At 35.8% G+C, this 15,406-nt stretch overlaps 1 protein-coding gene across 1 annotated transcript; it reads right to left on the bottom strand.

The window, feature by feature from the left end:
• Positions 1 to 420: 420 nt before the first annotated feature.
• Positions 421 to 13,589, bottom strand: LOC114712952 (stromal processing peptidase, chloroplastic-like). The gene is made up of 23 exons (XM_028897513.1): positions 13,362 to 13,589; positions 12,694 to 12,937; positions 11,786 to 12,012; positions 10,747 to 10,945; positions 10,490 to 10,537; positions 9,882 to 9,989; positions 9,605 to 9,793; positions 9,208 to 9,504; positions 8,802 to 8,903; positions 8,178 to 8,312; positions 7,599 to 7,823; positions 6,835 to 7,038; positions 6,322 to 6,492; positions 4,568 to 4,717; positions 3,279 to 3,416; positions 2,866 to 3,093; positions 2,619 to 2,771; positions 2,346 to 2,472; positions 2,131 to 2,245; positions 1,290 to 1,410; positions 1,086 to 1,166; positions 808 to 909; positions 421 to 594 (listed from the first exon to the last, which is right to left on the bottom strand). The coding sequence occupies exons 1-23, from the start codon at positions 13,556 to 13,558 to the stop codon at positions 421 to 423; spliced, it is 3,735 nt and encodes a 1,244-aa protein (XP_028753346.1). The 5' UTR covers positions 13,559 to 13,589.
• Positions 13,590 to 15,406: the final 1,817 nt, after the last annotated feature.

Below are 15,406 nucleotides of genomic sequence, written 5' to 3'. Positions count from 1 at the left end.
AAAATCTTGCAAGGATTATAGTGCAATGGCACCTTACTTTACCCAGAAAAAATATTTACATCAATTGATGATTGTTACTACTTTTTTATCATTATTTGTTGAGTATCTTTTCACAGAATAGCAATACTGTCTCAGTTTGGGCTCGACCACCACTTATGCAACAAATTGTTAACAGAGACAAGCATCACCATCAGAGACTAGTTTTGAAAACAAAATGCTTCAATTACAACTATAGGCAATCTGTCCGTCACACAAAAGTAAGGATTCCAATTTATTTACAGTTCAGTTTAAATTATAACTGGAGTTTGGTGCAGGTTTCAATTTAATTCCAGCGGTTTTTTTTTTTTTTTTTTGGTTGGGGGGGTGGTTAACGAGCTTAAAATGAAATTTAAGAAAGAGTAAAGCAGGATCTACTACGAGTTAAATTGAGAATGCTTGTGCACCTGCATTATCTTGCCCGGCCTGAACGCCAGCAACCCCAATGCATGAATATAGAGAATTGTCATCTACTTTTAACTGCTCATAGGCAAGGTATACATCCTCAATTGTTGCGGCTTCATAAAGAAATGTCAGATCCTTGATACATGATATGTCCTGAATGACACATTCAACGTAGACATCAGTGCATCAAAAACAAGCATGAATATGAAAGATTAGATTAAATCAACGTTTTCAGTTTAAATTTGGTTATACAGAAAACAGAATTTCCACTTGTTCAAAATAAAACTAAGTCTACTTTTTATTTGCAAAAGATTAAAGATTTGATCATTATAACTGGATATCAAGATTCAAACAGTTTCATCTCACCTTTCTTGGAACAGAAGAAGCTTGCAAGTGAGCCATCAATCCCAGCCAATAGGCATTTGACTTAATTTCAGCTTCATGTCTCATAAGAAGGGTCCGCTTAGCCTACAATAAACAAAAGCACCCAAAGATATTCAGGAATTTAAGGTCCGATTGACGTTAGACGGATGTAGCAGGTGGCTAAGCTTTCCCAGTTCTCTTAGTTTGACTTGTATCCAAAAGACAAATGTCGATGCTGAAACGTAATGTAAGCACAACAGAAACAAATCCAAATGACTAACCCTGTCCAATTCCCTCTCGGTAATTTTGTTACTATGCAGACCTCTAAGAACATTTTTGCATGCATCAACAGCTTTGTGCACCTGAATAAAATTTGAGTTACCACCAATAAACAAATTGCAACAGGCAATAACAACTTAGATCCCAAAGAGAGAGAGAGAGAGAGAGAGAGAGAGAGCAAGTGTGAATAAGAATGAAACCCACACCTTGCCTGGGGTTGACGTCACTGATACCACATACCATCCAAGTTTAAGTCTATCGAACAGGTTTAGTTCAAATGACACATCATAAGTCAAGCCCAATGAATCTCTAACAGTTGTGAAAAGCCTATTCAGCGAAATATGTAATGTGTCAGGTTGTAAGCAAAGTTACAAGCATTGAAAAAAGAATGCTATCATGCATGCAGGCAACCAGAAAACATACTGACCATCAATATAAATATAAAAGCCTGATGCTGATGGCTTATATCTCATGGCTTATATCTCTACCACCCAGTAAAATAATGAAATATCCCTATGTTGCCTCACATTTCCAAAATTTTAGACATTTTTAACTAATTGCGGGAATATATGCTATCAAGCTTTTTTAAATATGCTTTGCATATATCCACCAATCTCTAAAACGTGTTTCTAATCTTAATCAAACTTTTAGTAGTCAAAAACACAAGTTCAAGTCTTGTAACTTCCATTTACAAAATATTCATCTTATCTAATGCACAACTAGCAGAACATCTTCCACTAGCAGAGCCGGACAAGTTCTCCATCAATTCATTCATGAATAAGGCTCTTCAGTTTAACAAGAGATTTAAGCTGTAAGTTTTTTTCTTGTTTCTTGTTTCTTTTTCTTTTTTTTGGGTGGATATGAGGAGTTTTTAAATGAGCAAACTGTAGTACTATTGAAGATTAGCCAGTTTCCATCTAGATCAGAGGAAAAATTATAGGGACGATTAAATATTTAAATTGGACAAAATAGTAATGGCATTGCTCAAGCTTTGTCTAGGGTCTAGCTTTCAATCCAAGCTGACTGTATGCGTGGAGGACAGTGTACCTAGAATTTATAATCTCTGCCATCAGCCCCATAGTTATGCCAAAGAAAAGAGGATGACCACGAAGATTTCTTTGCAAATCACCCATCTTTAGAGAACCAGATGTAGACTGAGCAACTGCACAAGAATTTGAGCATTTGAAGATAAAAAATCTGAACAGTTATTCTGAAAAAAATTAATTTGTTAATATAATGTATGACATCAAGCAGAAACCCACTATCACTTGTTAACGTATTATTAATTGACTCTAACAGATCTTCTCCATCAACAGTAAAACCCCAACGGTTTGGTGCTGGCCCAGCAATGTATGCACAAGCCCTCTCATCAGTGTCCTTCAAGAATACCTGTCCAAAAGCAAAAAGTACACGTGTCACAAGCCTAAAACATAAAACCATAGCCAATCAGTTTGAAAACCTATGAAACCTAACATGGTTCTACAAAGTCAACCCCCGGGGGGGGGGGGAATGAAATAATATCCCTAAACTCTCACTTCTTGAAACTGCACATCAGATGGAGATGGCCGAAATACAGGTGGGATTAATTTTTTATCTGCTTCACAATCTCTGGTGAAGTGTGCTGTCCCAAGGTAATCAAGAATACAAGATTCAATTTCCTCCTCAGTGAAGTCCCCTACGATGCTTACCTGCAGAACAAACAAGATAAATTTATCAAATATGGTATTTAGTGTTGGGATATAATTCCTTCAGGACAGCACCCTGAGGTTGTTAATGGCAGACCTCCATGTTATCACCGACAAATTGATTCATCACCGCATCCTTAACACATTGCAAACTTAAATTTTCTAGAGATTTTGGTGTAGGCTCAATAAATCGCTCATCTCCATCCATCATTGCCACCATGAGTTTATGGGCAGTTGAGCGTTCCAAGCTTTTAGGTATGGATCGGTAATATGACAGGTACAATTGCCTAGCTCTATCGAAAGCATCATCTAGCCAGACGCTATGCTGCACATAGAAAACCCACATAAGGCATACAACAGAGGAAAACAAAGCAATAATTCTCATAATCATTATAACTCAGCACCTAAAATGCAGTTCAAGGACTACAGCCAGCATTTACAGACGCAAAACAAGTGGCTGAGGACAGGCTTAATAGCCAAAAAACATGTAATATTTGGTAAGATTATTACCTCAAGCACCATATGAAGCAACTGAAAAGCTGCACGCATCCCATTCTCTCTTAAAGTAAAACGAAATTCCATAGCTATGAATTCCTCTGTAGACTCCAACGAGCAATTTATCAGGTGATTCACACAGAAAAGTTCAACCTGGTATTATCAGTAAAATATACAACAATCAGCAAAGATGAAGTCTCAAATCTGTGGTCATGAACACCAACCAGCATTTTTTTTGAGCTCTTAAAAACTGACAAATGCAAGGGCCCAACAATATTAGCCTTTGTCTACATAATGAAATGCTGCAAATGCCTTTACGTGTTAGTGTCAATAATATCTTTGCATTCATGGTGCTCAAATGGCATAGATCTTAATATTTTATAGGTAAAAGCCTTTTGAGATAAAGTACATTCAGAAGTGTAATTTCTAATATGAAGGAGATAACAGTAACATTGCACATCAATGCCCCAGTTGGTTTGTTCAAGAGAATGGGATTCCCATTCCCTCCCTATGTTGTAATGTCTATTATAAACTCATAATCATGATTCAATGGTTTCTATCTATCTCTTTATTACTTTTTGGGCATAAAGGTCATCGTACATCCTCAAAACATTACCTTTTTCCAGTTTATTTTCATTCCATTCCATTTTTGTACAAAATGAGCCATTAGCATCCCACATAAAGGAACACCCCACACAATAGGATAATGTGTTCCCAAGTCATCCATCACAATAAGGACACCGTTTTCCTTCACCAGCATAGTTTCTTTCAATAAATGCAATAGACCTATGCTATCCTTGTTATCAAATTAAATTTCAGACAACTAGATATGTGCCCATAACACAATCATATAAATGTGCTCGTGCAATATGTTTCGGTGTGCATTTTCGTAATAAGTTCCTTTCTTCCATATTATCCTCATCAGCATTTTCTAGAAATTTATTTGTGAATGAATAACTTGTCTATCATATTTTTAACAGGTAATATAATAATGTTTCCCCAGTCAATGCCACAAATAAATTTAACAAAAAAGGGGGGAAAAAGAAGTTACCCTCATCTCCCTCCCCTACCCCCCCCCCCAAAAAAAAAAGCATATCTAACCACACATGAATATTGGGAAAAATTCAATGCAGAATAGAAAAATAAATTAAGTTATGAAGCAATAACAGATAAATTATAATTAAGACGAGGCAGGAAAGCCTTCTCCTTTGAAATATCCAAGAAATGTAACATTTCCTGTAACCAGAAATTAGAAACATTTTTCACGCATCAATGTTTAGACAAAAATTAGTAGGATAAATTACCTGCTCTCTCGAAAAGTTGCCTACACGTCCCCCCTCACTAAGTGTCCGAACACCCACAATCACTGATCCTCTAGAATCAGGACTTTCAGCTGCCCGTCCGCCACCAACAATCAACCTCATAACACCACTTTGTGTCTCTGTTTTTGATATCTGCAGACATAAAGCGAAGGGTTAAATCATATGAAAAATCCTATTACAAATCCCTCTTAATTTAAGAAGAAAAAACTGAAATTCTAACTTATATTTGCAAATCTTACAGTTGTCTTCAGTATTGTCTCCCCAAAGGCAAGTGGAAGTATAAAAATTAATGCAAATACAATTGCTTTCTCAGCTTCCAGGTGGGACAAATTTTTTTGGGGTAGGGATGGGGGGTTGAGTGAGAGATCCTATTGTTGACTTGAAGGGGGATTGAATTTCTTTATTTCAAACGTTCACCTTGTCCATTTCAGTAAGAGAATTTATTTTCCTCATTTAATTTCTCTTCTTTTCTTAAGCTAATTTCTCCTTGTTGGAATCAATGCATAGGGTAAATACCAGAAGTATGCTGACTGCATGCTTGCTGTATATAGAGCTGTTGTACTATCTCTAAAATTAGTAGAGTTTAATTACTTGTGCTGTGGAAGCTATAAGTGAAAATTTCCATTCTAATCAGTAGGCACTAAATACACTTCCCTCGAAGGGTTTCTTCTTCTTTTACTCTTTACATGTAGCATAGCCTAGAGCGGCAAACCTAGTGCTCCAATGAGAATGTATTTTATGGTGTTTAAAATTTTTCAGTGTCAACCAACCAGACTATCAAGTCCAGTCACATTCTGGCTAACCACATGCCATTCAACTTTAAGGTGATATCATGTGGGCTCTGGGGAGCCTTTGGCCAGCCCAAGAACAGCAAACCAATTAACACCAAGCTGGCACAGGTCTTCATGCATCCATATAGACCCTCCTTTTTTAGCAATCCGTTGCTGTTTAATTTTGTCTCTATAAGCAAACTGGCTTAATCGCTTAATTCCTCCATTCCTTGATCAAATAATTCTGTTCTAGTACAGGATCAGGCTGAGGCAGATTATTATAATCAGGTGTGAGACAAAAAGGTTTGTATCATCTTACTATCCAAACATCCTCAGTCATTCGCACTTCCACTTATTCACCTGAACTTCTTCACAACCATCTGGATCATACTAATCCATCTAAGCGTCAAAAGATGATTCCAACTCCTGCCTCTTGACCTTTTTTTGTTATTTTATTTCTTACATTCTTTAGAAGGTGATTCCTGTTAACTTGGTGCAACATCACCTTTACCCATAGAGCGAAGTACCCATTTTCTTAGTCACTATTAATTGTGGCTCTAGTCAATCAATTCTACTTTGGGTTTTCATACTTTTTTTTACTCTCTTTTCTCGTACATTTTTACTGATTTCATTGTTAAATCTGATTGATTTTAGTGCTTTACTTCAAACCTTTCCCTACACTCTTAAAACTCCACAGCTCACCAAGTTCCCTGAGGCTTCTCGTTCTCCTTCCATCCAAGTCTATAGTTGACACCCTCTAAACTCTAATATCTATCACTACAAATCCTGCAGATATACCTGCTGACTCACCACCAATTCCTGTGCCTTTGCCCACCTTGAGCAGGGCAGAAATTTCTACTAACAAATTCAAGGAATACTTACAGCATAACACAAATGGATAGGATAACCGATAGAAACTCAAGAGATGCACTGGCATCATAAAAAGCTAATGGCATACTTCCATACCTTATAGTTGACAGGAATGCCATTTGCAAGACGACGTTGAATGATCCCTGTTTCCTCATCGTGAATTTTTGTTCCATCTGTTCTGGGACTTACAGGAATAAAGACAGGCTTACGTTGCACCTTCAACTCTTCAAGCTTTGCCAAAGATATTAATTCTTTTGGCACCTCAAGCTACAAAAATTTGCAATTATTAGTTTATCAGAAATTAAATATCCCAGATATACAGCATCTAAGTTGCAATTGGGCAAAAACTGAAAATGGCCTTCCTCTATTAATTTTCATCATCTAGGGATTTCAGATTGAGGTGTTTAATTCATATCATAGCAAATGAATTGTAAAGCTGCCAATCATGAATTGTAAAGCTGCCAATCATATTGGGACTATCTTTTAGGAAACACAATAGATGAAAAATAAATATTCAATGTCCGGACACAAAATCCTTAGATGTTGGATGAAACCATATACTTCTAATTTTAACTAAGGCATACGAGCAGGGAATGAAGTTAAAAACACCTCAGGCTCAGGCTCGATAGGCTCCTCCAATCCAGCTTTGATAGCATCTGTAATTTCACTTGAGGATATCTTAAATTCTGTTTCACCAATTCCCTCAACATGAACTTTCTTAGGAACACAAGCAACAATTGCTGCAGGAAGGGGTGCTGTAGCCTTTCCAAAATCAGCAATGAACTCTAACACCTCTGCACCAACAGAATTAACCTACACCAAAAGATTACAAACGTAATCAACCAAAAAGTTGAAATGCACTTCCACTAAACAAAAATTAAAATAGCTCTAAATTATAGTAGAAATATAAGGGAGAAAATAAATGATCAAATGCAAACAGTTAGCCAAAATATAAGAGAGTACAGGTACAGACAACCTAATACTTCCGTAATGTACATATCAAGACTGTTGACCCAAGACGCATTTTTTTAATACTTTCCTTCTTATATTTAAAATTATTACAAGCTGTAAGAAAACAAATTTGAGATGGTAGGGAAGCATCTTCTCCAGTGATCCAAGGAGTATGGAATCTTAAAGAAGTAGAAAATCCCCACTCTAAGGATAGATGAGAAGATTCCAATATCATAAAAATTATTCCTCAAAACGAAGAGAGGTATGCCTAAGCACTAGTTATGTCTCAGAAAGGCACTTACAAACCATAACAGGATTTGTTTTTTAAGTATTATTACAACAAAATAATGGCCAGGAGGGTCAAAGTAGAAGGTTTTAATAGAAGAGAATGCACAGCGTCCAATGGCTGGCCATGAAAATACCTCCTCAAGGGTCACTGTCCCAGCAACCGCAAGTAAGCTTTCATGTCCTTGCATCTGATCCATAACTTTGTGGCCAAGAGCATCACTTTCCATGATAAAATCCAAATTATCAACGGAAGGTACATTATCAATCATAGCTGCAAGGTGTTCGCTATCCTTCAAAAGTGCATCCAAGTATCGTGTTAATTCACCCTGGGTAACACCAAATTCCTTGAGCCTCCGAACCTGCATTATGTGGTATATGTCATAACCCATTAGATCTGCATCATGAGTACAGGTAAGCCATCATCCAGGTAATTTGAAATCACAAATCAAAAGAGGTTTTCTTTCTGAAAGAGATTACTAAAACTTGTCCAATCTGAAACAGATTACTAAAACATACCATAATGACACCTAAAACTGAAAAACTGAGCATCTTGCCTCACAGCAATTATATTAGTATAGATCAAAGGTTAAAAAAATATGATAACTATGGCATATCAACGAAGGTAGTAGAAAGAACAATAGAAACAACAAGCAAAAAGAAAATTGATAATTGTACCCCTTAAAAGGGAAAAAAGGAGCAGGAAAGAGACAAACCTCTTGAACAGCAACTCTAATGGCACTTTGCCAATTATTTGGTTCTGCATTTATGGTAAGGGTGGTCACAGTACATCCTTCCCTTCCAGAATCGCTATGATCCAATTCAACTGAAGTGAACGGTGGATTTGAACTCTGGAAATTTGTTTGCAGTTAGACACACATTTGTACCATGGAATGCACTATTTTTCCACAAGCAAAAAATTTATGAAATTATTGATTTAAACATTGAGAAACTAAAATTATATAAACTGAAGAAATGAAGTCCCAAAAATGTCACTCTATATATACAACAGTATAAAAGGAACGTAGCTATCTGTCAATAACTCGACATATTTATAGAAAATTTACATCCCTAAATTCCCAAACCTCTAGTTATTATTATTCTTAAGATTTATAGTCAAAAGTTCTGAAATTCTGACATAAAATCTATCAATATACAACTGAAAACACAGAAAACTATAGCATGACCTTGAGCAGCTAAGCCACTTATAATCAAATTATTGAAACTCAAAGATACAAAAGAAAATTAAAAAAAAAAAAAACCACTAAGTAACAGCAGAGGCGATGACCGTTTACAAAGGAGAAATAAGGAAATAGCAGATTCGATAGATTTTGCCACACCTTATATCTTGTGTTGATACGAAAATGCATAGCAGATAGAAATATTCTTTTCATCAACACATTTCGCAAATCACCATATGTTCGAACCTTGTTCACAGGAACCTGCACATGATAATTATTAGTCATTTAATGAAGAGAGAGTGATTTACAAAGTTTAACTGCATATAATAACTAAAAGCATATAATAATAAGTATTGTAGTAAATCAAGACTGCAATCAAGTAGGTGAGTTTAAGAAGTTCATACAGACATTTTAGTATCATTTATGCTATCATTACATCTTAATGAATCATTTTGTCTCAAATTCATGCTCCTTATTTACTTACTAAGGAATCACACATACAAAACTACCAAATATTCACTAATAGCACGATTCAAGCAATTAGAGTCACTACAAGAATTAGTACCTTGCAAAACATATTAATTGAAAAATTTTGAAGTAGTTCGTGTTGAAATATCTGTGGTGGCTTCACATCAGTGTGGATTCCAGGAAGTGACCAATTATGATTCACTGGAGGACGAACTGCCTGTCTTTCCTTAAGAAAAATTTTGGATTGATCTACTGAATTTGATGGCTTTTCAATAGAATTTCCACCCAGCCCAATAGAGTGCTTAGGGACAAGAAAACTGGCCATTGCACCAAATGCACTTGGAGTGGCCGCAGAAGCCTTCTCATTGTCCACACCAGTTTGTCCAAAAACAGCCTGTGTGACAATAGTAACTTTGTAAGAATCTTACATGTCAGAAAAATAAGCTTGCCAGGAAGAAGTGCTTCGAAAATGATTAAAAAGCTGTTCAACATACTTCAATATGATGAACTGTCTTTGAGATGTGATCAATATCCCCCACAATGTACAAAGTAGCATTAGCAGGGAAATACCAACGCTCATGAAATTTCCTTATTTTGTCTGCATCCCATTTCTTTATCTGTTCTTCTAATCCAATTGGAAACCTTTTGCTCAGCTTGTTTTCAGAATGCAGATGCTGCAATAACTGTGATTGTAGAAATTACAGAAGGTCAATGTTTTGCACAAATGTCAACATATCAACAGCCAAAATCCTTAGGGTTTCTAATACACACCTGGCAATCAACCCGATACTCTATTGTATTCATCATTTGAAGCTCTGAGAGTATAGCACGTCGTTCCTTTTCAATTCTAGAAGCAAGGAACTTCGGATGGAATGCTATCTGAAAACATCAAGAGGTGTAAGTGTATAGATGCGATCTGAAAAGTACCATTAGCAAACTTGAATGGGCTTACTTTAAATGCAAATTTTATTTTAAAAGAATCAAACTGAAAAATCCATATGAAAGCTATTACAAGAATAACCGGAAACCCATGCAAATTTTTTTAAGGATAAATTTAACCCCAATGAAGCTAAAAATTGATAATTTTAACCCCTTCCGTAAGCCATTTTCCACCGACATCTCTCCTTTTTTCCTCTTCTCTCTTCTTCCTTCCCTGCACTTCATGATCTATTTAGAAGCTATCCCATATCCATACTATCTTTCTTACCCCTCATATCCATCCCAAAAGCCAACAACCGACAGGGTTCAAACCAAAGCATCAGGCCATTCATTTAGATATAAAGATTAGACGCATTACAACTTCATACACATGCTTTACATTTGGGCGACCAGAAGCAGACTGCATAGCAAAGAGTAAAGCAAAATAAAATAAAGCATACCTCATCCAAGGCATCCAGCACAGATGGAAGTAGATCATCTTCAGAATCCTGACAAATGACATCAATTTGTAATCAAATACAATACAGAAATACAGATATACTATACAATACAAGAGATGACACTTGCTCCGATTCAAAGTGATGGTCTGCAGTGACAGCTGTGAGCCTATGACGCTTCAGTACAACAATTCTCTTAAACTAACAAATCTCAGTTTCAGGAAAAAATCATAGAGAATTGCAAGTCAAACATTCCAAACCTTGGTACTGGTAGGAGCATGGATATGAAATACTGTGTGGTGGAAATCAGTGTAAGCATTAGAACGTGCTCCTGTCCCCAGAAGCTTCTCACGTTTTTTACTTCCAAGGAAAGCAACATGCTCAATCATATGTGCAATGCCTTGCTCATCATCTTCTTCATCAATTGAGCCTACGTGAACTTCCAAGTGTGCTTCAAACCTAAAATCCAACAAATTAGTAGACAGCATTAGTATGCGTACCGGAACCTTCATCAATGTAGCACATGAAAGTTCTAACCAACAAGGGGTGGACCATGCAGTCCCCTCAAACCTCCTCACAGGTTAATATAAAGTTTTAGTATACCTTCCGGAGCTGCCATCAATGAAGCACACAAAAGTTCTAACAAACAAGGAATGGACCACGCAGGCCCCTTGAACCACTTCAGGGGCTCTTGCTTATGATAAAAGAACATTTCTCAAATGTAATCATTTATCCGAACTTTTCCTCCTGTACTGAGCTTGCTTCCTTAAACTTAACCATTTAGATATAGCATTTATTCTAGGACACAGTTAACAAGCTTTACCAACATAGCACTGAAGTATCAGATGGTACCTAAATTATGTGGAGGAAAAATGAGGGGAAAAAAGGAGTACAGAAGGCTCAGAAAATAGAGGATAAAGCACTTATATCTCATAGCAGCTAGCCAAATACACTTAAAGCCGCTCACTTAGTCCAGCATATGTAGGATAAATAGGCATGAAACTTGAAATCTACTCTCCCTATTTTCAGTCAGGATCAATGAGGTAAAGCAATTTGCCTTTGCTCAGTCCCTGTTGCCCATAACCATCAAAAGTCCTCTAGCATGCCCTCCTTGACACTGACTAAAGAATGTGACATACAAACTCATTGTAGCGGGTAGTATAATAAAAAAAAGCCTGAATTATTATATCCAAGTTTAGGATGTAGTTCATAGATAGATGCAAATTCATGCTTGATAAATCTGAACTCACTGCCCATATATCACAGCTTATATATCTACCATCATCATCTAAAACCAACCTTTTTGGCGGAACCTTATTCGGCAGAATCAGGTAGCGCAGCCCATTCTTCAGTTGACCTCGATGCAACTTTGGATGAGATGGAAGTTCAGAACTCAAAAATGCTTGTATCTGCTCAAGCTCAGAATCCAATATGCCTAAATCTTGTTTCTCAGTAACGCCATCTGGCCAGGCTGTACTTGCTGCATGTGGCTCATCTGGACCAACAGTAGCATGAGGAATTTGAACCTGATCAACCCATGAAAAAAAAAAAAAAAAATTCAATGACCAAATCAATATAATTTTCAAAGGAAAAGAAATAAGATTGCACCTAGAAGGCTATCACGCCATAACCATTCATTATAAAAGCAGATATGAAACAAACATAGGCATCTGAAGGATAATCTCCAAATTTAACATGTCTACTGGGAGTATTAAAATAAAACATACATCTTCAACTTTTAAGCATCAGATTGCTGCAAAAATTGATAGCATGTAAATCGCTTCTAGCAAATAAAATTGAGAGTGTCAAATAAACATGTTATCTAAAATCTGGAACAAAGTAAAAAATTGACAAAACACATACTGTTTGTATTTAGGACTCAAGTATGATGAGGATTCGCAAGTAAATATGAAAAATAAAGGCAAAAGAAAATATAATTAAAAGTTAAAAATCAAGAATGTGGAATGTCCGTACAGAAACTGATCTTTGAAAGCAAGGAACAAATAAAAATGCAATGGCAATTGGAAAAAGAACTTGTACTTCACAAAACAGGCTACTCATCATAGGGGGAAAAAAATAAGATAAGCGCTTTGTATTAAGGGAAAAAATTCATAAAAAAAATCGAACAATAAACAACTTGTTTACAATATAGTTGCATAGTTACAGGTGCAGGAACATACAGCCAAAAGTGAAGTAGGAGTACTTACACGGGCATGACCGAGTTTATTCTTAAACAATGGGGAAGTGGATTTATCAACAAAGACTCTGGGAACAAATCTTCTAAGATTGGCTGCTCGACTATTTCCGGCAAGACAGCAAGAAGTTAAGTGATACTGTGGGGATGAAAGTCCTTCTGTCACTGGCTCACCGAGCATGGAGGTATACTGCTTCCAAGCACCATCATTCTTCCTTCGGAAACTCAGTCCACCTTTAGCAGCATAATGTGAAGCCCTTTCAACAATAGTGAGACACAAAATAAGAATCGCAGAATTCAATACAGGAATTCAATAACTTAAAAACAAATCAGTCTAATTATGGGCATAGATAATGTTGAGACGCAAAATATCAGACACCGTAAGATATACTTTCCACGATAATTCGTAGCTTCAGACACTTCTCAGCTTTGAAATGAGAATTAGCAACGAGTCTCTTTAATCAGTTCATTCATACAAGATAATATACCAATTCGAGCTTCCAATTGGAAATTCCATAAAAGCATATTTACCAAGTACAAAAAATTAAAACCTGAAAGATAAGTAAGCTAGAAACATGGAAAAATAATTCCATGGCGGTTTATGTCAAGCAAAGCACACACAAACAATTCCAAATGAAAATATATAAATAAAAGCAATCGCTAACAGCATATAAGAAGCACCTTCTGGAAGAGAAACGAAGCGAAGTAGAAGAAGAAACAGGAGTTGTAAGTAACGATGATCGGTTATTCCGCAATCGAGTGGGGAAACGACAGCAATTTGAGGTGGATTTCGAATTGGAAGGAGCATCATCTCTGGAGTGAAATGAAGGAGGAAATTGAGTGAAGGCACTTCCAACGAGGGACGTTGAAGCAGCCATGGCTCCGCAAGAGAGAAAGAGAGAACACGAGACGAGCTAGGAAGAGCTATATAGAATGCGACACAGAGATTTTTTTTCTTCTTCTTTTTTTTTTTTTTTTTTTGCCTCCCTTTTTTGCTTGTTCTCTCTTCCCCTCTTTCAATCTTTCGTTCGTTGAACTGTCACGTGGAATGGCTCCTTGCCTGATATCAGAATTGCGTTATTGGCATTGCCCAAATAACAAGGGATGCTTCCTCTGCTGACCCTCCGATTGAGGAAGAAAGTGCCCCAGCGACCGATGATCCATTTGTGAATACAGCTTTGATCTACACCGTCCAGGCTACACGCCACGGGATGATGCCCCGTGTCCTTGCACATTTGATTTTTCGGAAGGGACCTGTTCAAAAATACTACTAACTAGTTGACTAATTTAAGGTGATTAAAAAAAGACGTTAAATTAGTTATTTGTAATAGATATGTATTGTCTTTCCTAAAATATCCTTACTAATCAAGTATATTAGCTATAATTACTATTGTTAGAAGGACTATCTTGGGAAAAAATGCATAAATATGAGAGATAAAGTGGATTGTGATCTTATATTTAGGACCAAAATAAAAGTCAAATAAAGTTTTATATTAAAGACGGGAGGTAGTATAATGACATTCAAGGATGCTCAATTCAAAGGAATGAAAATGGAAAGGAAACCTTCACTCCCAAGCTTCTTCTAGTACTACCTCCAATTCTTAACATGAGAGTTATTAACTAATTTAGATAGATTATGAAAATCATTTAAGTTAATTATTTGTAACAAATATAAATTAATTTTTCTAAAATATCCTTTTAATTATAACTATTCTTGAATGAAAACTTCTTTAATATGTATAATCAATACGGATACTTTAAAAAATAAAATATAAATTTAGAAAACAAAGTAAATTGAAATCTTTATTTAAAACTAACTCCAAATCTCTGACTAGTTTTTATATTAAGGACTAAAAATAATACTTATTAAGTCGGTCCTATTTGTTATAAATCCCCATCTTCTCTCTTGTGTCCAATTATTCAAAGCACATTTGTGATTGGATTCTAGATGTACAAACTTTTTTCTAGGAAGAAATTAACAAGAGATAGAAACGAAATACATTTGCTTAAGAAATATTCTCTTTCTTCCTACTCATAAAAGTAAGGGATTAATATAATCTTTAATCCTTTCATGTTTGTTATTATTTTGGTTTTAGTTCCTTAAATTTTAAATTATAGATTTTCATCTCTTAACTTTTTTGACATTTTTAACCCTAAAAGTAAATTGGGCGTATGGCGATTGACGAATTTGTCTTGCCAATGAAGTGGTTATGGAGAAATAAATATGAAAGTGTACATAGACTTATCTCGCACTTTGATCTGAAAAGCAAAAGCCGTAATTCTTCATAAATATAGAAAGGCATCTCAGAATATTTGTGACGATATTATCACTAGAAAGCTCAACCAGAGTTACAAAAAAAACAAAGAAAGCTCAAGCTGAGAGCTGGTAATGAAAGATATTCCGCTTGACCATCATTGGTGGTGGTGGGCCAGTGGCTTCCATGCAATATGGCCAAAACATGTATTTTTAATATAAGAGCTAGTTGCTAATTAAATTTGATTATAAATTTATAATTTATTCTCTAAAATATCAATGTTGATTATACATATTAAGAGAGTTTTCATCCAAAAATAGTCGATTATGATTAAAAAGATACTTTAGGAAAACTAACTCATATTTGTTACAAATAAATAACTTAACTAACTTTCTTAATCTATCTAAATTAGCTAAGTAGCTTTTATATTAAGAACCAAGGGTAATATTTGACACACGAGGCAGAACTTTC

This window comes from Neltuma alba, unplaced genomic scaffold, assembly GCF_004799145.2.
Source record: "Neltuma alba isolate B1F8T4 unplaced genomic scaffold, ASM479914v2 tig00011404_pilon, whole genome shotgun sequence".
NCBI lineage: Eukaryota > Viridiplantae > Streptophyta > Magnoliopsida > Fabales > Fabaceae > Neltuma > Neltuma alba.
The sequence above is the reverse complement of the archived record's forward strand: the minus strand, read 5'-3'. Positions and strand labels throughout refer to the sequence as shown.

Coding starts and splice junctions, on each gene's coding strand:
- LOC114712952 (XM_028897513.1), bottom strand. CDS start 13,558: ATGGCTGCTTCAACGTCCCTCGTTGGAAGTGCCTTCACTCAATTTCCT. Junction 7,039..7,598: donor GGACAGTGACCCTTGAGGAG/GTATTTTCATGG, acceptor CTTTTGGTGTAG/GTTAATTCTGTTGGTGCAGA. Junction 595..807: donor CTTCTTCTGTTCCAAGAAAG/GTGAGATGAAAC, acceptor TGTGTCATTCAG/GACATATCATGTATCAAGGA.